The sequence below is a fragment of the Fistularia commersonii genome, chromosome 15 (genome assembly GCF_037954325.1).
Source record: "Fistularia commersonii isolate RoL2024-O1a breed Wild chromosome 15, RoL_Fcom_v1.0, whole genome shotgun sequence".
Lineage (NCBI taxonomy): Eukaryota > Metazoa > Chordata > Actinopteri > Syngnathiformes > Fistulariidae > Fistularia > Fistularia commersonii.
Genome location: NC_141298.1, coordinates 17,835,399 through 17,856,382, shown reverse-complemented (window position 1 = coordinate 17,856,382; position 20,984 = coordinate 17,835,399). Strand labels below are relative to the sequence as shown.

General features: G+C 53.3%; 1 protein-coding gene across 3 annotated transcripts in view; it reads left to right on the top strand.

Moving 5' to 3' along the window:
* dscama (Down syndrome cell adhesion molecule a) overlaps positions 1–20,984 on the top strand; it is a 70,352-nt gene that overhangs the window by 34,431 nt on the left and 14,937 nt on the right. For all 3 annotated transcript variants that reach the window (XM_086160747.1, XM_086160748.1, XM_086160746.1), the window contains exons 4-11: positions 7,809–7,955; positions 8,042–8,320; positions 8,410–8,685; positions 9,809–10,105; positions 11,502–11,777; positions 13,984–14,262; positions 15,507–15,626; positions 16,451–16,630. In XM_086160747.1, coding sequence (XP_086016873.1) covers positions 7,809–7,955; positions 8,042–8,320; positions 8,410–8,685; positions 9,809–10,105; positions 11,502–11,777; positions 13,984–14,262; positions 15,507–15,626; positions 16,451–16,630 — 1,854 coding nt within the window. The remainder of the gene's footprint in view (positions 1–7,808; positions 7,956–8,041; positions 8,321–8,409; positions 8,686–9,808; positions 10,106–11,501; positions 11,778–13,983; positions 14,263–15,506; positions 15,627–16,450; positions 16,631–20,984) is intronic.

Sequence of the window (20,984 nt, the reverse complement as noted above, 5' to 3'; positions counted from 1 at the left end):
ACGGCAGTTATTTACTTCCTGTTTTGTCGGCGTGTGTACAAGCATGATGGCTGGATGATAACCCCAACACACACACACACACACACACACACATACGCACACGTACACACACAAACACCAAAAAGCCTGTTTTGTCAGAGTTTGGCAAAAAGTCGAAATTGTTGTCAGCTTTGACTTATTGGCCAGACAAACTCAGGGATTGTGATGGAGGGGATGCTAATGGTCTCCTTGATGCATGCACACACACACACACACACACACATGTGCAGACACGCACAGAGACGCGCAGACACACACACACACACACACACACACACACAGACACACACGCAGACAGAGGTTCCACTCAGAGTGGAGATGAATATTCATGAAGGTACAGCTGAGGCTCAACACTGACTCATTTAGTGAGCGGCTAATGATAGCGTTGTAAACACACAACCGTCGGGGGTTTAATAGGCCCCGCTCCCTCGCCGCCGCCGCCGCCCCCCCGAACGCCATCCATCGGCGGATTGTTTGTTGGGTCGGGCGGCGCCGGCTCTCGTCGGCACAAAACCGAGATCCTGTCGTTTTGATGGAAGCCCATAATGGACAGAGGAGCTGACACAGTGGAATCTGTGTGTGTGTGTGTGTGTGTTTTAACATGGCGGATGAATCCGGGTCGGCGTGGAGGCCGAGCGCCGCGGGCGACGAGCCCCCGCCCCCCGATTGGAATATCGCCGCACATCCGTGGGCGTCCGGTCGTAATGGCGGTGTATTCGCCCGGGCAGAAGATGACGTCTTCATCCGGCACTGACACACGAGGCGAGGCGAAGCCAAGCTAGCCCCGGGCTAGCGTGAGTCCGCTAATGAGCAGAGGGAGGCCGCGGCTGATCGGCGGCGGCGGCGATTGAAGGATACGAAAAAAAGGATCCCGACCGTGACTCAACCCCGCCGCCTGCAGAGAACATCCACACCCGGACCGGTTCTCGGACACCCGGACGAGGTCTTCCTTAGCATTTAGCCTGTGAAGGAAGACGTGAATCGGTGCTCTTTTGGGGAGGAATTAGATGTAAATCGTGATGTTCATGGACCGGCCAATCACAGGGCCCCATATAGAGACGTACAACCGTTCACCCTTTCATCCACGAATCACATGGAGACACATCTGTGCAGGTTCTCAGTCCTCCAGCTCTTGGGGAACTCAAATCTTCTAGCTCTAAGGGGGATGTTATGCTAACTGGTTTGTTATGCTAACGGGGTTGTTATTCCAAGGCGGTTGTTATGCTAAGGGATGTTATGCTAACGAGGGCTAATTTGTTGAGACTAAAGCGCAGTTTTTGTGGATTACCAGACTGTGAAAAGGTGAAGCTCAACAAAGACATGAAACCTCTTGGATCTCATGACCTGAGGCTCAGGTGGAAGTTAGCGTGGATGCTTCCGGTGGTGGGTCTTTCCTGGTTGCTTGGTATCGATCCTGGTGTGGCGTTAGATGTTGGTGAAAGGTCTCGTCCGAGGCATCTCCTCTGTTCAGAGATTTCACAAAGACGCTCCTTTGACTCTCTCTGGAACCTTCTGTCTTTCCGGACAGAATACTGATGTTGCTGTTTTTGAAGGAATGGCCCTCGTCCTTCAGGTGGAGGTGGACCGTGGAGTCCTGTCCTGAGGTGGAGGCTCTCCTGTGTTGGACCATCTGTTTGTGCAGAGGTTGTCCTCAGACCTGAGGACCCTCTGGGCTCAGGGCTGAAACATCTCCAACTGAAGAAATTCAAGTCCGGTTTCCACGACAAGATGATTTCCACACGAATCGTACAGAGATGTACGACCTTCTGCTCACCTCTCCGTCATTGGCCTGAGGAAGCAGAACGATCATCTTCTCTCTCCCGCTGGAAGCCTTGTCTGAAAGTTCACTGACCGACCTTCTGAACCCCAGCCTGAGGAGGCGGAGCTTCTCGGAGTGCCGGCGAATGGATCCCACGTCCCTCAGAGTGTTTGGCGTGTCCAGGCGAGCAGCTTCTCCTCCGCCGCCCAGCGTTCCGAGGGGAGAGCGAGCGTTGGCTGCTGTGTTGCCATGGCAACCCTGCCCCCCCCCCCGGCAGCTGTCAGCGGGCCCCCTGAACAAATGACAAATGATTTTTATTAGAGGGACTCTAAATTGGTGGGGGGACCCCTCCCTGGAGATGCTTATCTCGGCCCCGTCCAGCCAATAACCCTGACCGGAGCCTAATTACAGCCCGGCTCCGGCTCATCATCCACTCATTATCATCCCGGACGCCCGACGGCGAGAAGGTCCCCGGTTGGATTCCCACCGGTGAGGTGCGGTGTGGTTACAGGCTGGTGAGACTTCATCACAATCACATTTGCAAACATATGAACCCCGCAGAGTAACTTATTCACAGAGTACGCCGAGGAGCTGCAAGAAGAATCCCTGGAATCAGGATCGCCCCCTACCGTGAGGCAGGAGAACCCCGTGCCTCACTTAGTGGCTCTTGGCAGCCGTTTTCCGATCGCTCAGCACGATGTAGTTCATCTAGCAAAAGTGTTTAAACGTTTTGATAGCGACAGCAATCCGGTGTTAGTGCAGAGCATGCTAGCGGTCAGCCGGCATTGAGGCTCAACTGTCGGCAGCCTCACCGCACGTGTGTTCTCAGTATTTAAACAGTAAAAATCCAGCCATTTTGAATATAAAACTGGTGTAAAACTGGTGACGTGAAATAAAGATACCTTTCTAGTGGAAATCACCGATAAATAGAACCATTTCATTCTTTTTTCATTTGTCATTTTTTCTTTCCTCGATGGCCAAGTGAGGCGGAGGCCTCTGCTGCCTCCCCTGCCTGCGCCTCACTGATTCCCACAGTCCAAGAACCTGCAGGAGGTTCACTGGCTGCATGTCTGTCTATGAATGGCTGCCTCCAGCTGAAGAGCCCAAGGTCGCGGTGACATTGAGAAGGTCCTCTGGGACCTCGCTCCGCCGGCTAATTCACTCTGAGACAGAGTGATGAGCGAGCGCTTTCCACCTGCGTCGTCAGCTGACTTCGGCGTGGAGAAGCCGAGAAGCTCCGGGTCGGAGGAGAGCAGGCTGAGGCTTTCAAGACCACCGGGGACCTCGTCCATGTCAGGAGAAGCGGTCGCGGTCCATCCACCACCAGCGGCCTTCTCAAGATCTTCACAAATATGTTCTCAGAGCCGCCACCTCCAGCCAGAGGGTCCCCGGTTGGATTCCCACATGGGGGCTTTTTCTGTGGACTCTCCATGTTCTCCGGGTTCCTCCAAGGGTCCAAACACACTGGAGACCCTGCATTGTCCAGACGTGTGAATTAGAGGGAGAACTCTTGGACGTCTCTCCATAACGTGCTCATCAGAATCAGAAATACATGAGAAGGTGAAGGTTGTAGGACTCCAGATGATGCATGGATGAGAAGGTGAAGGTTGTGGTCCAGGATGAACCCCGCCTCTCCTTTTTTGTTCCATATAAACAGAACGAATGCCGGTTCTTCTCGGGTGGAGACCGCGGGTCCAGGGAGCATCTGATCCGGCTTCTGGAAGCAGCCGTGGAGATCCGTGTGACAGATACTGCTGGCGTTTTTTCTTCTTCTTGATAATTGCTCTGCCTAGCCATGATCTGAATTAGCATATGAAAGTTGTCTCTCCCCCTCGGCTGGGAGCGCGTAGCTGTAAGCTAATTTGTAAGTCATTTTAGATGACAGAGAGTGGTTGAATCCCTGCGGTGCTTTCTTTTTTTCCTCCCCCCCCCTCTTGATCTTTTATTTTCTCTCCTCCTCCTCCTCCCATCTCATCTCTCCTCCGCTCACGTCTCAATTATGGAGTATTGAAATGACTCCGGGAGCCGAGGTAACTCCGTGTTTTTGGGACGCGCTGAAATTTTTTTTTTGTAAAAGAAACGGGCGAACAAAGAGGCCGCTAGCAGGCGCAGCGCGGCTAACATGGCGCTTCATTGGGGCCATTGAGCGACGATGCACAAAAGACACCAGTGTGGGAGGAAGAGGAGGGCGATGGAAATATACGTCCGAACTGGGTTTGGACACACGTGCACGCTCACACACACACACACACACACACACACACACACACACACACAACAAGAACAGTGTGTGCTGTCTCTCGGCCATGTTAGTATGCAGAGGGTGCGGCAGAGACGGCGTGCTGAAGCGCCTCCGGGTATTATTGACCGCCGCCGTCGTGCAGCTGTATGCTGCAAAAAAAACCACGCGTGCACGAGGAGGAGCTCGTGCACTCGCACGCAGGCGCACGGGATCGCACTGGGCGTTAGCGCCGAGCGCTAAGCCGCTCGGCGTTCACCGTTGAGTTTTGGTCATTCACGGAAAAACAGCTGCCGTGCAACAACCTAGGACGCTTTGGCATGCAGACGGGAGGAGGCCGGAATTGAACCGACAACCTACCCACACACACACACACGCACACACACACACACACACACACACATCGAAACGCCGCATCATCATATTTGTTAGCCGCTCGTCGTCGGACCAGTGTGAACGTGACAGATGGAAATGAAGTCTTCCTCATTGAGAAACGATCTTTTTTATTCTGGCGGGCACACACACACACACACACACACACACACACACACACACACACACACACACACACGCGCCACGCCGGTGTGACGTTCATGTACAACAGCGGCGCTCCCGTCTCCCTCCCAGCTCTGGCTTTTTGTCCCGCTGACAGGCCGTCTGTTCTAATGAAAGCTTCCCTCGTTCATCAGCCCGCCGTGTCACCTTCTGACGGCGGGCAACTTTCAGGGGAGGAGGGGGGTAAAAGAGGGAGGGGGTGGAAAAGGGGGAACCCCCCCCCCCCCCCCGTCCTCGGGTATCTGTGTACCAGGATAAAATGGAAACATCAACTGCGATCAGTGAGGTGCAGGCAGGGGAGGCAGCAGAGGCCGTGCCTCACTTGGCCATCTTGGAAAGGAAAAGGCGTCAAATGGAAAAAAAAGGATGAAATGGTTCTATTTATCGGTGATTTGCACTAGAAAGGTATTTTTATTTTACTTCACAAGGTTAAGAGTTTATCAAGATGGTTGGATTTCCACATTTACAGTATAAATAGTGAGAAGAGACGTGTGGTGAGGCTGCCGACTACCGAGCCTCAATGACTGCTAGCATGCTCTGCACTACCACTGGGTTGCTGTCGCTATCAAAATGTTTAAACACTAGAACAATTTCCAATTTGTCAGCAACTGTATGTGTGTTTCTAGTTTCCTGTGCTGAGCGATCACAAAACTTCTGCCACTAGGTGAGGCAGGCAGTTCTCCTGCCTCAAGGTAGGGGGCGCTGCTGATCCCAGGGATTCTTCTTGCGACTCCGCGGCTGCAGAAAACAGTGACGCTAGCTAGCTACAGTTACCAAGTCAAGGGCAGACGCCCAGTTATTTTTCCTCTCCTCACAAATGGAGGATTACGTATCCAAACTTTGAGCGTTCTCTAAATTGGACTTCATTCATAAGAAAAGGGAGGACCATCGTAACTTTTTTTAATTAAGTGTGTTTTTTGTGTGCTACGGTTTGTTTGTGGTGAAGAAAGCTGGTATGAGATTTTAAAGATAGCCTGTTAACTTCAGCCAATCAAATGGTGAAGAAGCTCTTCTGCAAGGTTCGTATGTTTGTAAATGTGGCCCGTCACATCTTCTGGGGCCCACAAGAACATCTTAAAAGTTCTGATTGGCTTAAGATTAAGAAGTCAAACGTGTGCATTGAGAATAAACTACATTTCCCACAATTCATTCCAATCAGGTTACCCACCAAGTGACGGCGTCCTGCCGTTAGATCGCAGTGAATCCACATTCATGGAATTATGAAATCCTGATGATCCCTAAATGTCCCGGAAGAGAAAAGTTGATGCCTCTGGAAGGCTGTTTCAAGAAAGATGGGAAGGCAAATACATGTTTGTCCTTCAAGGAGGAAAAGCGGTGCGTCTTTTGCGTTATGAGGCGGCGTCGGTTGGCGAAGCTAATATGCTAAAGTTAGCCTTCCAGAAAAACAACAAATTGTCCAAGAATTAAAAGCCAAACTAAGATGGCGGCAGAATGTGTTCAGAAAGCCGCATCCAAAAACTGCAGCGCTGAAAGCTAGCTTTGGAGCAGAGCAACGAGTAAATATCTTTTTCTTTTTTACATCTATGCTAATGCATATGTCACATTTTGGCTTTCAATCAGTCATAAATTCAGAGTTATTTAACATGAAGGAACAGTTACATTTATTTCACATTACATTTAGTTCTGTTTACACTGTTACCGTTCCATGCGGCCCTTTGAGGGCAACCATTATGCTAACGTGGCCATCGGTGAAAATGAGTTTGACGGTTCTGTTCTAGCAGGTTCTCGGACGTTACTGATCGCTCACCCTTTCGCCCTGCATTCATTCATTCAGGAAGGAGGACCCGCGAATCAAACCGCCGACCTTCTGATTGGCGGGGAGGCCGTTCGCGCGTGCGTCCGGCCGCTCGTCTTCATCATCATCATCATCATCATCATCTTCTGGGAGCTTTAGTCGCATCAGGGAGTTTTGGCCGGAGCTTCTAGAAGGTCCCGCCTCTGTGGATCTGTTGATCACACGCTCACATGCGGCGCCAGCTAATATGCTAATATGTAGCCACCAAATGAGGGAAATTCCACACCGCACCGCGCCTGGATTATGTTATCAGTCCCAATATCTGCAGGCTCCGCCCCCTCCTCCGCCGTCCAGACGGGCTTCTCCGTCAGCGGCGCCACGTGGAACCCGCCTGCAGCCACCTGCTACGCAGCGTCGCTCCTCATAAACACCGACTGCCGCTCTCCTGTGCGCGGTGGCCGAATTAGCATAACATTAGCATGATATTAGCACGCCCGCGCCGCCGCTATCAAAGCGCCCTGTGATCTCCGGCTCGGCCGGCAGCGGCAACGCCGAGGAGATGGCGAGAGGCGGCGTTTCCCCCGAGAGAGATGAGCGTACAGGATTACGAGCCGCTAGACGAGCCTCGCCAGATGTTTGGTGGCGACGAAGCCACGGCGGGACGCTCGCTCACGCTCTCCACTCGCAAATATTTACCAAGTTTATTCAATATTGGATTTTCCTCCTTAAGAGCGAGCGGGGAGGCGTCACGCCCCGACAGCTGGAGGGAGATTTTTGTTCTTAAAATGACAGATAGCTGAGCCTCCTCCTCACAGCAAGACCTTCATGCGTGGAGCCTCCATGTTCTCCGGGTTCCTCTCACAGTCCAAACACATGCAGGAGCTTCATGGACACCCGGAGAGGGGGAACGGTCGGAGGTCTCTGTATGAGGCTCGGTGATTGGTCCAGGTGACCCCACCTCTCGCCCAATCACAGCTGGGATAGGCTTCAACTGCCTCGCAGCTTGGAGAGCAGGAGCGGTGGAGCAGTTAACGAACGAATGAATGAATGAATGAATGATGGATGATGGATGTCTCCTGTGATGAAATTGGTGGATAATCGATTCTCACTGTTGCCTCGTGTTTCGGGCTGTGCTCGTGACGTCTGGTTCAGAGGCTGAAGAGCCTTTGAGCGGGAACACCTACGTCGTCTTCTGTGCTCCCTCCAGGGTCCACAGCCGATCATCTGCCTCCATCTAACACCGTCTGCCTTCCTGTCCTCCTCCCCTCCATCCACGCACCTCCTCTGTGGTCTTCCTCCAGACCTCCATCCTCAGCATCCCTCCTCTGTCCACGTCCAAAACCATCTCAGTGTGACTTCGCCTCCTTCCCGATCTTCTCCGTCCTCCTCCCTCCCAAAGAGGAACCTTCACATCTTCATACTTCACAGTGAAGTAACCAGGGGTGTCCTCTCTCCTCCAGTGTCCCGGTTCCTCATCACGTCCACGGGGGCCCTGTATATCCTGGACGTGCAGATGGAGGACGGGCTCTACAACTACAGATGCATGACGCGCCATCGCTACACAGGAGAGACCCGACAGAGCAATAGCGCCCGCCTCATCGTCTCAGGTAGGACGTCCTGGTGTGTGTCCTGAAGGTTTGGAAGAACCTCGAAGTACCGCCGTGTGACGACGCGACCCGCCTTCATCCTTCAGATCCCGCCAACTCCGCGCCGCACATCCTGGACAGCTTCGAGCGGCGCGAGGTGATGGCGTCCCACCGGGTGGAGCTGCCCTGCAAGGCGTCCGGCCACCCGGCGCCCAAATACCGCTGGCTGAAGGACAACCGGCCGCTGGAGCCCGACACCCGCTTCCGGCAGAGCGTGACGGGCCTGCTGATCGAGCGAGCGCAGCCCGCCGACACCGGCACCTACGTTTGCGAGGTGTGGAACGGCTACGGCAACGCCGAGGTGGTCGGGAGGCTGCAGGTGAAAGGTGAGCTTCGGCGTCCCGGCGTTTTCCGGAAACGACCCGCCGGCGTTTTGGTTTCCGCTTCCAAGACGGTTTTCTCCCCCGGCCTGCAGAGACCCTGAAGGTCACGGTGAGCCCGCGGAAGGTCAAAGGCAGCGTCGGCAGCCAGGTGTCACTGACCTGCGGCGTCACCGGTTCAGAGGAGTACCAGTTGTCGTGGTACCGCAACGGCGAGCTCATCTACCCCAGCAACAGCGTCCGAATGACCGGCCAGAACCGGGAGAACCTGGTCATGGCCGGGATGGCCAAGAGCGACGGCGGAGCCTATCAGTGCTTCGCCAGGCACGGCAAGATGTCGGCGCAGGACTTCGTGCAAGTCATCCTTGAAGGTCAGACTCGTGGTCACGAAGGTCGCACTTCATGTTGGCGCACCAACGTATAAATGGACGGATGTTTCATCGCGCTCTTCCAGACAGCGTGTTAGCGACATGCTAACTCCTGCGATCACCGTGTTTTGTTTGTTTAGCGTCTAAGAGGTTTGTTTTCTCTTGCATTTACCTGACAGGTAGGATTTCTTCGCAGAGGTAAATTATAAGTATACGGTCATATCTGCTTTGACAACCCATGTTTGCAGATGACATTGTGATCTATAATGAGAGCAGGTTGAGGAACATCTAGAGAGGTGGAGGTATGCTCTGGAAAGGAGAGGAATGAAGGTTAGTCGCAGCAAGACAGAATATGTGTGTGTGAATGAGAGGAACCTTGGTGGAATGGTGAGGCTACAGGGAGTGGAGATCAAGAAGGTGCTGAGGGTCCGGAGCGTAGGAGAGTGTGAAGTGGAGGTGAAGAATCAGGTTCAAGCAGGTTGGAATGGGCAGAGAAAAGTGTCAGAGGTATGAAGAGATAGAAGAACATCAGCCAGAAGGAAAGGAAAGGTGGAGGAGACACTGGTAAGATGGACTACAAGCACTGAAAACGGCCAAAAGACAGGAGAGATGAAGATGTTGAGGTTCTCTTTGGGAGCAACCAGGATGGAGAGGATCGGGAATGAGTCCATCAGAGGGACGGCACACGGTAGATGTTTTGGAGAGAAGGTCAGAGAAGCCAGACCGAGATGGTCAGAGGAGGGAAAGTGAACATATTGGTAGACGGATGCTGGAATCGGAGGTCTTGAGGAAGACCGAAGAGAAGCTTTATGGATGGACGTGGTGAGAGAGCATAGGGAGGAGGATCCAGAGAATAGGGTTAGATGGAGAAGGTGGATTCTCCTGAAGGGCAAAGCCCAAAGGAGAAGAAGAAGAAGATCGGCTTTGACAACAAGAACACCGACCAATCGTGTTCCTGCATTTTCCAGGAGTGGCCTTTTGTCCGATTGTCTCTCGCATTCGGTCATCGAGGTCGTCTTTCTGCGACTCACCGTCAATCCTTCTCACACCGATAGAAGCTTTGTGTTTTTAACGTGGATTCCGAGATGTTTCCGACGATCCGAGCCTCTTCTCCCGTCCTGCTCAGACGGCACCCCGAAGATCCTGGCCTCCTTCAGCGAGAAGGTGTACAACATCAACGAGTTCGTGTCGCTGTCGTGCACCGTGAAGGGGACGCCGGAGCCTCGGGTGACGTGGACGCTGGACGACGAGCCGGTGGCGCGAGACAGCCGCCATCGCATCTCCCACTACACCAACACCGAGGGCCACGTGGTCAGCCACCTCAACATCAGCCAGACCCAGGTGCCGGACGGAGGGGTGTACCGCTGCATCTGCAACAACTCGGCCGGGACCGTTTCCTACCAGGCGCGAATAAACGTAAGAGGTGCTTGTCAGATCAACTCTTCCAGCACACCATCACATATACACATCAACATGTCTTGATTTGTTCCTATTTATGTTTGCTTCTTCGGGGCTACGTCCCTTCTCGGCGCCTCCTTTTGTACCGCTACGTCCGGTTTGCGGCGGCGAGGCCACCCGCCATTTTTTGGGGAGGCGGCCGGCCGGTGGTCGCCGACGCACTCGAGCTCCCCGCGATCCATTACGCTTCCTCCGTTCCAGTCGGACGAGGTTGCTCTCCGGCGCTGATTGGTTTAATTTGATTGCGCTCACTCGGGCGTGTTGTAAGGCTAAATAGGGCGATGCGGCGGTCCTTCAGCGAGGGTCCGCCGCTACCGAACGCAGCCGAGCAATGAAGATAAATCCTCACAGGTGCCACTGTGGAGGGAAGCGTAATGACTGTTTCTCACATCGTTGGCTCCTTAATCGTGCTAAAGAGAGTAGCAACCCAGGATACGCTCGTGCTCAGAAAACCCTACAGAGCCCAGTTAAAATGTCTTCTAGAGCACTTTAAAGAGAACCATAATAGTCCATTTCCGTGATAGACATTGAGCTACCCAGGCCTCTTGGTTATTCTGTTGGTTTTTCACAAGTGTGTGTGAAAGCCGGCATCGTGAGTAATGGTTGTGATAATAGCTTCATGAGTGGAGAAAGGGAACATTCCACTCAAATGCCTGTCAGAGGCACTAACAGCCGGCAGGCGGGAGCGAAAGGTAACATCGACGTCGGGCTGAAATGGACAAGAACGCCTACTTTGTCTCTGATTCATCCCAGAGTCAGGCGACGACGCCGAGGAAAAACGGGGGTAAAAGGCAACCCGGGCGGCGAAGATGCCCTTTCGGTAAAAGCCCGAGTCGTCGGGACGCTTCCCGACCTCCTGACGGATCGCCGTCGCGCTTAGTTACGATGCGACGCTTTCTCCGGGGAATCGATTGCGATCAAACCAATCAGCTGTACCTCGTGTCGAGAAGAAATCTTCGCCAGAACTCCACGTGTTCTCCAAGTCAGGAGTCTCAAAGTCCCCAGAGGTTACCTTGCTCTGAGGCCGAATCGAGATATTTCTGCAACAAATCCTGGCCGATGCCTGTTTTCAAAGAGGGAATCGGAACGGATATCGCAAAGTGTCGGCCGGCCCTCGGATAAGGGCTCGGCGTCTTTAGCTCCCGTCAGATAGCTCCTAGCGCTAGCAGGACACTTCGGGCACCGTGTGATCCAAATCTTCTCGATAAAGTCCGTTTCTCTTTCATCCAACCAGAATGAATCAAGGCATGTTAACTTTGTGGTGTCCTTAAAACACACAATTCAGCACAGATACCGTGGATCCGGCCGCCCCCGCCTCAAAACCATTTTAAGAGAGCTGTGTCTCCAATGCGTCCTTTAAGGGCCTGCCAGCATCAGACCGATGAAAAACCTCACCGCTATCGCTGGGCGGGACATGTACATCCACTGCCGCGTCATTGGCTACCCGTACTACTCCATCAAGTGGTACAAGGACTCCAACTTGCTGCCGTACAACCACCGCCAGCGGGCCTTCGAGAACAACGGCACGCTGAAGCTGTTTGACGTGCAGAAGGACGTGGACGAAGGGGAATACACTTGCAACGTCCTGGTGCAGCCTCAGCTCTCCACCCACCAGAGCGTCTACGTCACTGTGAAAGGTATGGGTTCGGTCCGGTCGCGCCAGCGCCGCGGTTGGTTAGTCCGCCGCCGGCCAGTCAGGTCTAGGCGGGTTTTCTTTCTGCGGCTCCAAATCCCAGCCCAGGTGTCTCCTGACACTTTCCACGCAGAGCACTGTGCTACTGTGCTACTGTGCTACTGTGCTACACTGTGCTACACTGTGCTACACTGTGCTGCACTGTGCTACACTGTGCTACACTGTGCTACTGTGCTACTGTGCTACACTGTGCTACTGTGCTACACTGTGCTACACTGTGCTACACTGTGCTACACTGTGCTACACTGTGCTACTGTGCTACACTGTGCTACTGTGCTACTGTGCTACACTGTGCTACACTGTGCTACACTGTGCTACTGTGCTACACTGTGCTACACTGTGCTACACTGTGCTACACTGTGCTACTGTGCTACTGTGCTACACTGTGCTACTGTGCTACACTGTGCTACACTGTGCTACACTGTGCTAATGTGCTACACTGTGCTACACTGTGCTACACTGTGCTACACTGTGCTACTGTGCTACACTGTGCTACACTGTGCTACACTGTGCTACACTGTGCTACTGTGCTACACTGTGCTACACTGTGCTACTGTGCTACACTGTGCTACACTGTGCTACACTGTGCTACGGTGCTACACTGTGCTACGGTGCTACACTGTGCTACACTGTGCTACTGTGCTACACTGTGCTACACTGTGCTACACTGTGCTAATGTGCTACACTGTGCTACGGTGCTACACTGTGCTACTGTGCTACACTGTGCTACACTGTGCTACTGTGCTACACTGTGCTACACTGTGCTACACTGTGCTACACTGTGCTACTGTGCTACACTGTGCTACACTGTGCTACTGTGCTACACTGTGCTACACTGTGCTACACTGTGCTACTGTGCTACACTGTGCTACACTGTGCTACTGTGCTACACAAACCCAACATCGTCCAGGGACGCTAGCGAGGAAACTCCCAGCTCGGCAGCTGTGGACGGCCTTCTGCCTCGACCGGTCAGGGTAAAGAGCGAGTTTGTGCTCGTGACACGAGGGGGTGAAAGGGTCAGGCGGGATAAATCATCTATTGCTACAAACACCAGTGGCGCTAACAGTTACATGCTAACTGCTGAAATCGTACAATGACAGCTTTAATATCGATAATGTGAACGCCCGTCGAGACAGGTGTCTCGGGAGCACCCGGGAGAAGGTACGAGGTTACTATCGTGCACCGACGAAGGGACACGAGTTAGGCTAGGCTAACGCTAACTATAAGCTTTTTCAAAGGTTTTCTGAAACAAAGGGAGGGTGGAGAGGGTAACTGAACACTCCGCAAGTAACCCTGCGTCCCGGGAGCGTGGAGACGATATGGTGCGACGAGTTGTTCATCATCCCGCCGCTGGTGGAGTCCGTACATCATCAATCTCAGGAGCGGCTTTCCAGCTGTACATCACGCCGAGGAGATACCTTCGAGCGCCGCCTCAATATTTGCCCCCCGTTGTCGCGGCGACGGGCCGAGGGGTCGCTTCTTTATCGGCGCCTGTAAACAGAAAACTCCCTTCACTGATAGCGAAGCGCCGTCTCCATCATCCCGGCCGCTTTATCTGCCGCTCATCTGAATATTCAGCGGCGCCGCCTCAGCCGAGCCAGATGACGATAACCTCAGATGGCTCTCTTTTCTCAAATGACACCGCATAATTTGAAGCGTCGGGGGTCGGCGAATCCCCCCTTCCTTTCCCTCTCTCTCTGGCGGGTTCTCGACGTGCTAACGAGCACGCCGTAGAGGGGGGGGACCGCGGCGCGTAGACAAAGCTACGCCTCGGCTGTTTAGCATTCCGCCGCAGCCGAGAGGGAATCCCCAGGAGCCTATTATGCCTATTTTGTTGTGAATTAAATAAGCGTTGAAGTGCCGTTTATAGCGACGTTATTTGAAATCATTAATTCTCATCTGGTTCTCGCCATGGCTACGGCGTCCCCCGGGGGAGAGGATGTTATATGCATGTCGTCTGGGAGGGGATTCCAGCCGCTTTGCATGCAAAACCTTAATAAAAGATGTCCCCGCCAACAAGGAGGGGAAAAAAACCAGCCGTCGGACGGCGGGAAGACGGAAGAAGAGCGGGTTGCTCGTTTGCAGAAGCTGTTGACCTTCCATTTGCGAGGCGAAACCGCTGAGGTGCTAATTAATTTCTCTCCTCGCAGTCCCGCCCACCATCCACCCCTTCGAGTTCCCGCACTTCTCCATCGGCCAGCGCGTGTTCATCCCCTGCGTGGTGATGTCCGGTGACCAGCCCGTCTTCATCACCTGGCAGAAGGACGGCCGTCCCATCCCGGCCAGCCTGGGCGTCACCATCGACAACATAGACTTCACCAGCTCCCTGCGCATCTCCAACCTCACCCTGATGCACAACGGCAACTACACCTGCATCGCGCGCAACCAGGCGGCGGCGGTGGAGCACCAGAGCCAGCTCATCGTCCGCGGTGAGAAGATCACGCTTCTGCAGAGGCTTCACCACCTTCTCCGCGGTCGTGGTGGAAACCGTAATCTCCTGGCAGCGAGGCCCAGGGGACCTGCCTGCTTACACTCGACTCATAAACTTGTGTTAGCTTGTAAATGTCAAAGGCGACAACCAGTGGTTTGTGTAAAACAAACCCGTTGGCCGTTCAGACGGACAACATCTGCTCCATCTTCACAAAGGAACCACCATTAGATGCCTGAATCAGAGCCACAGGTCTTCATGTTTCACTGATGGATGGAGGGATGGACAGAATGAGAGATAACCTGCTGGATAGATAGATAGATAGATAGATAGATAGATAGATAGATAGATAGATAGATAGATAGATAGTTAGTTAGTTAGTTAGTTAGTTAGTTAGTTAGTTAGATAGATAGATAGATAGATAGATAGATAGATAGATAGATAGATAGATAGATAGATAGATAGATAGATAGATAGATAGATAGATAACAAGTTGATATAGATAGTTTGATTGGTTTACAGGCAATAAATGTATGGATGGACAGACAGATAGCTAGCTTGTTGGATAGCTTGCCAGCTAGATAGCTACATAGATGGATTTACATGCAGATGGATGGATGGACAGAAAGACAGAGCGAGCTAGATAGCTAGCTAGGTCAAGAGATAGCTTGCTAGCTAACTAGAAGCTAATAGATTGATAGATTTACTGACAATAAATTTATGGATGGCCAGACAGATAGCTAGCTTTCTAGCTTGCAAAATAACTAAAACTAGATAGATAGATGATAGATTTACAGGCAGATGGACAGACAGACAGTGAGCTAGCTTTCTAGCGAGACAATTCAACCACTGGATGGTACAACGACAGACAGACAACAGTGACATTGCAGACCTTCTGGATCTGGTCTTCATGGTAGAGCTCGCTAACCAGTCCAGGGCGGTGACGGCAGCAGGAAGAGAAGATGTTTGTCTCTTTCTGGACTTGAAGGACCGGTGCAGGAGGTCCGGAGGAGGTCCAGTTATATCGACAGCCTGGCGCTTCTGTTGCTGTTTTTGTATGGCGTTGAGCCAGTTGTCCCCGGACGCCGTGTTGAAGGTCATTTCTAAATGAAAGCCCTGAGCTCCCTGGGCAGGCGGAGACGCCGCTGAGCTTCCTTCTGGAGTGTGTGAAGGTGTGTGAAGAGCCGGGGCGTGGGATCGACACACCGGGCCTGACGCTGCTGCTTTTCTCTTTGTTTTGGGCAGTTCCTCCCAAATTTGTGGTGCAACCAAAGGACCAGGACGGCATCTACGGGAAAGCCGTGATCCTGAACTGCTCGGCAGAAGGGTACCCCGTCCCCACCATCCAGTGGGAGTACTCCAAAGGTAAACACACCTTCAGACTGTCGGAGACTCCGATGATAACGCGGACAATCAATGCATGAATTTGGTGGCCTTGTTGCTCCACACTGGACTTGAAGAACCTTCTGAGGGGCTTTGAAGGAGTGCACAAACTGTAGGTGGTCTTCAACTATGTGGCGGAAAGGAAAGTTAGAACGAGAAAAACGTTTTAGTTTCTTGCGTTCAAGTACTGACAGTTAGCTGTCCAGAGCGACGGAGACGGTGGAGAAGAAGGTGAAGAAGAGGTGGAGAAGCGAGCAAGCAGGTTGGGGCGGGTGGAGAAGAAGGGTGATAAGAACCTATCAGGGAGAGCAGAAGGACCAGGTGGAGAGAACGGAGGTGAGAGCAGACGTTTGGTTTGGAGACACCGAGGGGAAGGCAGGAGGTGGAGATGGAGGCAGCTGAGATGAAGATGTGGAGGCTCCTCTTTGGGAGGGAGGAGGCTGGAGAAGGTCAGGAGAAGCAGGGGTCCTTCAGAGGGACAGCACATGGTAGATGTTCCGGAGATAAAGTCACACTGAGATGATTTGGACCAGGACAGAGGAGGGATGGAGAAGATCTGGGCAGAAGGATGCTGAGGGTGGAGCTGCCAGGCAGGAGGTCCAGAGGAAGACCAGAGAGGAGGAGATAAAGAGCACAGGAAGTCAGAGGGTGTGAGAGGAGAGGGTGAATTGCACTTTTTGTGAGGCAGATGGAGGCAGATGACTGGTCGTGGCCCCTGAAGGGAGAAGGAGAAGACCACGACGCCAGAAAATATTGCTTTTGTCACATGAAGATCTCAGATATGGTTCTTCTGTCTCTGCTCTCAGGCGCCGGAGTCCCTCAGTTCAAACCCATCGCCCTCAACTCGGGCTTTCGCATCGAGGTTCTGATCAACGGCTCCCTGCTCATCAAGCACGTCCTGGAGGAGGACAGCGGCTTCTACCTGTGCAGAGTCAGCAACGACGTCGGCGCAGACGTCAGCAAGTCCATGTATCTCAACGTTAAAAGTAAGCCATCGGGTCGCGCCCGTCTCGCTAGAAGAGCGCCGATCGCCCCCAAATCCATCAAGGGTCGGTTTTGGTGGCGGCGCGCCGAGAAGCATCGCCTCCTGAGGGCGGCGGTTGGCGATTAGCGGGAGCAGATGCCGCTCCTTCTCCGCTCATCAATCACAGCATTGCTGCAGGTAATGTGCCTTGATCCACCAGGGCGGATGAAGTGATGAGATGACAAGACGTAGGAAGATGAAGAAAAGTGGGTTACTTTTACCGAGGAGCAAATCCAGTGCGCCGCCTCCTTGCGGGGAAAAACGCGATCAGTCTTTATTTCCAAGAAGCCTCTGCTTTTCCATTGACTTGCGCTCTGAAGACATCCCCTCCCCGCCGGTGCTGAACATGTATGCTCGACAGCTTCTTGTAGCCAAACCCGTCTTCTGGTCGCCGGTTCGCCGTCGTACATCCGCGTCCTGTGGAGTCGGTGTTTTCGCGCCGGATGAAGCCGCATGGCCGGCGGCCAGACGCCATCGCTCCGCTTACCCTGCCATTTCTGCCTCGGCGAATCCCGCAAAAGCGGCGCCCGCCGCCTCCAGCGCACCTCGCGCAGAGAGTGCGGTGTTTTTTTCCGCCGCTCGGCCAGGGACTTAGCTCCCCTCCATTAAGCCCTGAATTCCGCATGCGGGCGAGAGCTGCCATGTGGAAAAGAGGGCTGTGGGTTGAAGGAGAGGGGCATCGACAACCCCTCCCTGCAGCTCCTGCCATGCCGATGAGTCATTCTGCGGGCAAACATGTAGCCTCCTCAGCGCCGTGTTCCAAATCTAGAAGACATTCCTCCGCTCATCCCGGAGGTTCTTGGCTTCAAACAGACCGTGGAGAATTTCAGGTGTGGACCTGCTGGGGGGGTGGGAGGAGGTGTTGGTCCTGACTGGTGTGCGGATTGTGAAGCTGGACGTTGGTTCACCTGCATAGATGCTCCTTCTGGAGCATGGTTGACCTCCTGGGGTCAGCTGTGGGGTGCGGGTGGATCTACAGGTAGATCAGGAGTTTACGCCATGAGAGCTGACAACCTTCCTCACTTCTCCGTGGAGGTTCTCAGTCATCAGATGTTGTCGCGGCAACTGGACATGATTTCTTCTCTTGAAGAGCGTTGACCTTCTCCAGTTCTGCAGAACACCGCTACAAGATCTGACAACCATCTTCATAACATCTTCCCCTCCATCCATAAACCTCCTCCCTGGTCTTCCTCCACACCTCCGACCTCAGCATCCTTCTACCCGGATCTTCTCCATCCCAGTGTGACTTTACCCCCAGATCATCTACCATGTGCTCTCCATCTTGATGGGACTCCTTCCCCTTCCTCTCCATCCTCCTCCCTCCACATCTTCTCCTCAGCTGGATCCAGCTCTGCCTCCTGTCTTCGCTATCTGGACCAGATCTTTCTCATGATGGAACCCAAAGAGAAGCAGGAAGATCTAGACCACTTGTGAGCCTGCTCTGGTCTTGGTGGTCCAGACCTCCTGTGGCCTCCTCAGTGTGTTCGCTAGCACGCCGGCCACCTTCTCATCAGCAGCGAGAGCCTCCCTGGGATCTAACAGGTGCTGCGTTCGCCCTGCAGCTGCGTTGGCGGCGCCGCCCAGGTCCGCCATCTTGTCCGATGCGGCGGCGGCGGCGGCGACTTAAGAGGCTTACGAGCCAATTAACGAGGTGCGCAAGCTGACGCACGCCGAAGCGCTCAGGTGACGGATGTCCTGATCCTCGCCGCGCGCCATTGGCCGTCCCGCCGCGCCTGGACGTATCGGTAAACAAACAACAGCGCAGGTGAGCAAACACGCCATTGAACGCGCCACCCGACCTTCGACGGCGGCAGATGTTCCCGTGGTTCCTCTCCTCCACGGCCCGGACGACCATTGTGGCGCTCTCATTGTCCCTTGTGTTTACCTCGGCGTGCTCGCTTCTTTCGGACACGCCCCTTTTCCTTCACGACAGTGAGTTGATTAGCGATGCGCGGCGGCCGCTATCACAGTCAGTCAACAGCCACTCGCCGTTTATCAGCGCCAATTAAGACCAATCATCCCATTAGACATCGCGATGGCGGCGAGGAGCGTAATGAGGCGTCCCCGAGGAGAGGAGCTAAACGCTCCCGTGGTCATTGGACGGCCTCTGGACCTCCTCCCCCCCCCCTCCTGCAGGACGCACCTCGGGGTTCACGCTCCGCATCCAAACCAACTGTGCAGCTAAGAGAATTATTTCAGGACATTGCAGGCGGACAGCGAACTCGTCATCTTCTCGGAACCCCCCCCCGCCCGCCCGCCGCCGCCGCCGCCGCCGTCGCCTCCTCCCCCGGCGCCCACTTACCCGGACCCCCGAGGGCGAATCAGCAGCAAAGCATGGCGAGGAGGAATAGAAATATGGGGTGGCTGAGAGAATAGCGCCCCCTGGAGAGAGCTTTGGAAAAGAGGCTATCGCTTAGAAAAATGAGAATGGAATAACACGTGTAATTACACGTGTAATAACATGTAATAACAGCGGCGGAAAAAAGCCTGTTTCAGCGCGAGGCTATTTACCTGCGGCTCTGCAGGTGTGTGCGTCGAAAATAAAAACCCCGGAAAGTCAAAGAGTGAAATAAAAGCTCCGCGTCTCGCGCTTTATGTTTTTTCTCCCGGACGATCCACACCTGGAATACGACAGGGATAAACGCGTTTTTTTCTTTTTTCCGCATGCGTGCACACACACCTGCAGAGCCGCGGGTAAATGGCCTCTCGCCAGAACAGGCTTTCCGCTGCCATTATGTTATTACACGTTATTACACATGTTATTACACGTGTTATTACACATGTTATTACATTCGCCTGGTGTGTTGCTTTTTTTTCTTCATATCATCCGCACCACCACCACCACCACCGGCGGCACTGACATTTGAAAATGTTGGCTCCTTCTTTTATTTTCGCCGCTGCATTGCGACATCCGGGGCGTGATTGTGTAATCATCGCCGCGCTGTGGAGGGAAAAAAAAAAAAAAAAAAAAAAAAAATCAATGGCAGGTTCGGCGTTCTATTCCTGGATACTAGAAATGGCCCTTTTTCCCTTTTTCTTTTTTTTCTTTTCCCTCTGAGTCAAGGCTGGAGGGGGAGGGAGGAGAGACTGTCCGATGCTGGTTGGCATGGTAACCTGGCCAGGTGAAAGGGAGCCTGGGAGATGGGAGTGTGTGTGTGTGTGTGTGTGTGTTAGTGCTTTTGTCTCGTGGGAGTAGCCTATCAGCAGCCAGCCTTTTCCCCTACAATCCCCTGCAGGCTTGAGCGTATCATCACTGCCCTCTGGGTTGCTGTGGAGGAACACGACGCTCTTCACCTCCACACACACACACACACACACACACACACACACTGCGGACATGCAACACACACTCCTCTTCAGCCTGTGCTGTTGTTGTTTTTTTTTTTTCTCCTAAAGCTAACCCTCCCCCCGTCACTCATCAACATCCAATGTCTTATTGGTTTCTACCCGAGTGTGTGTGTGTGTGTGTGTGTGTGTGTGTGTGTGTGTGTGTGTGTGTTATTGGCTTACATAAACACAGGTGCATCTAGATACTGTAAACACATGCACGTACGTGGACGTGTGCATGTCAACACGTTTCAAACGCTCAATTCCCTGCACATATGTATTAAATAAGCCATAAAACCTGGAAAGATCTCCATCTGAAGGTGGACCATGATGTTTGCAGATGACATCGTGATGTTAGATGGTCGGAGGAGGTCTGGAGGAAGACCTGAGAGGAGGTTTGTGGATGGAGGGGAAAGAGGTCAGGAGGTCAGATGGAGGCAGGTGATTGAGAAGAAGTAGAAGTCCAGCAGGTCATATCCATGCAGAACTTGGAGTACCTTGATATGAAACACTCATAAGTTCCCCCGCAGATCCAGGATCCTGAGAACACCTCAGATGTTCACCGTCTAGTTTTTCCTCACCGCGCCGTCTCGGCGTTCCTCCGTCCACGCCGTCCTCGGGCTCGCCGGCGTCCCGGTCCTCCGGCGGAGCCAACAACATCTCCTCGCGCCACCTCTGAGCCACTTACACGCTAAAACGATAACATTTACATAAAGCCCCGGCACTTATTCCTACCTCCTCCCCCCCAGACCGCCTCCCCGAACCCCCATCTTCTAAACGCGCCTCACAAAAAATTCATACTTGTCATGCAAAATAAATCAGCGCTCTTTTCTGCAGCCGAGCCCCGGACGGCTGCAGAGTGAATAAGAGATGAGGCTTAAATGTTTGCAACCTCTTGCCTGACACTTCTCATCACATCACCAGAGCCATGTATTGTGTGTGTGTGTGTGTGTGTGTGTGTGTGTGTGAGAGAGGGAGAGCGTACAAGA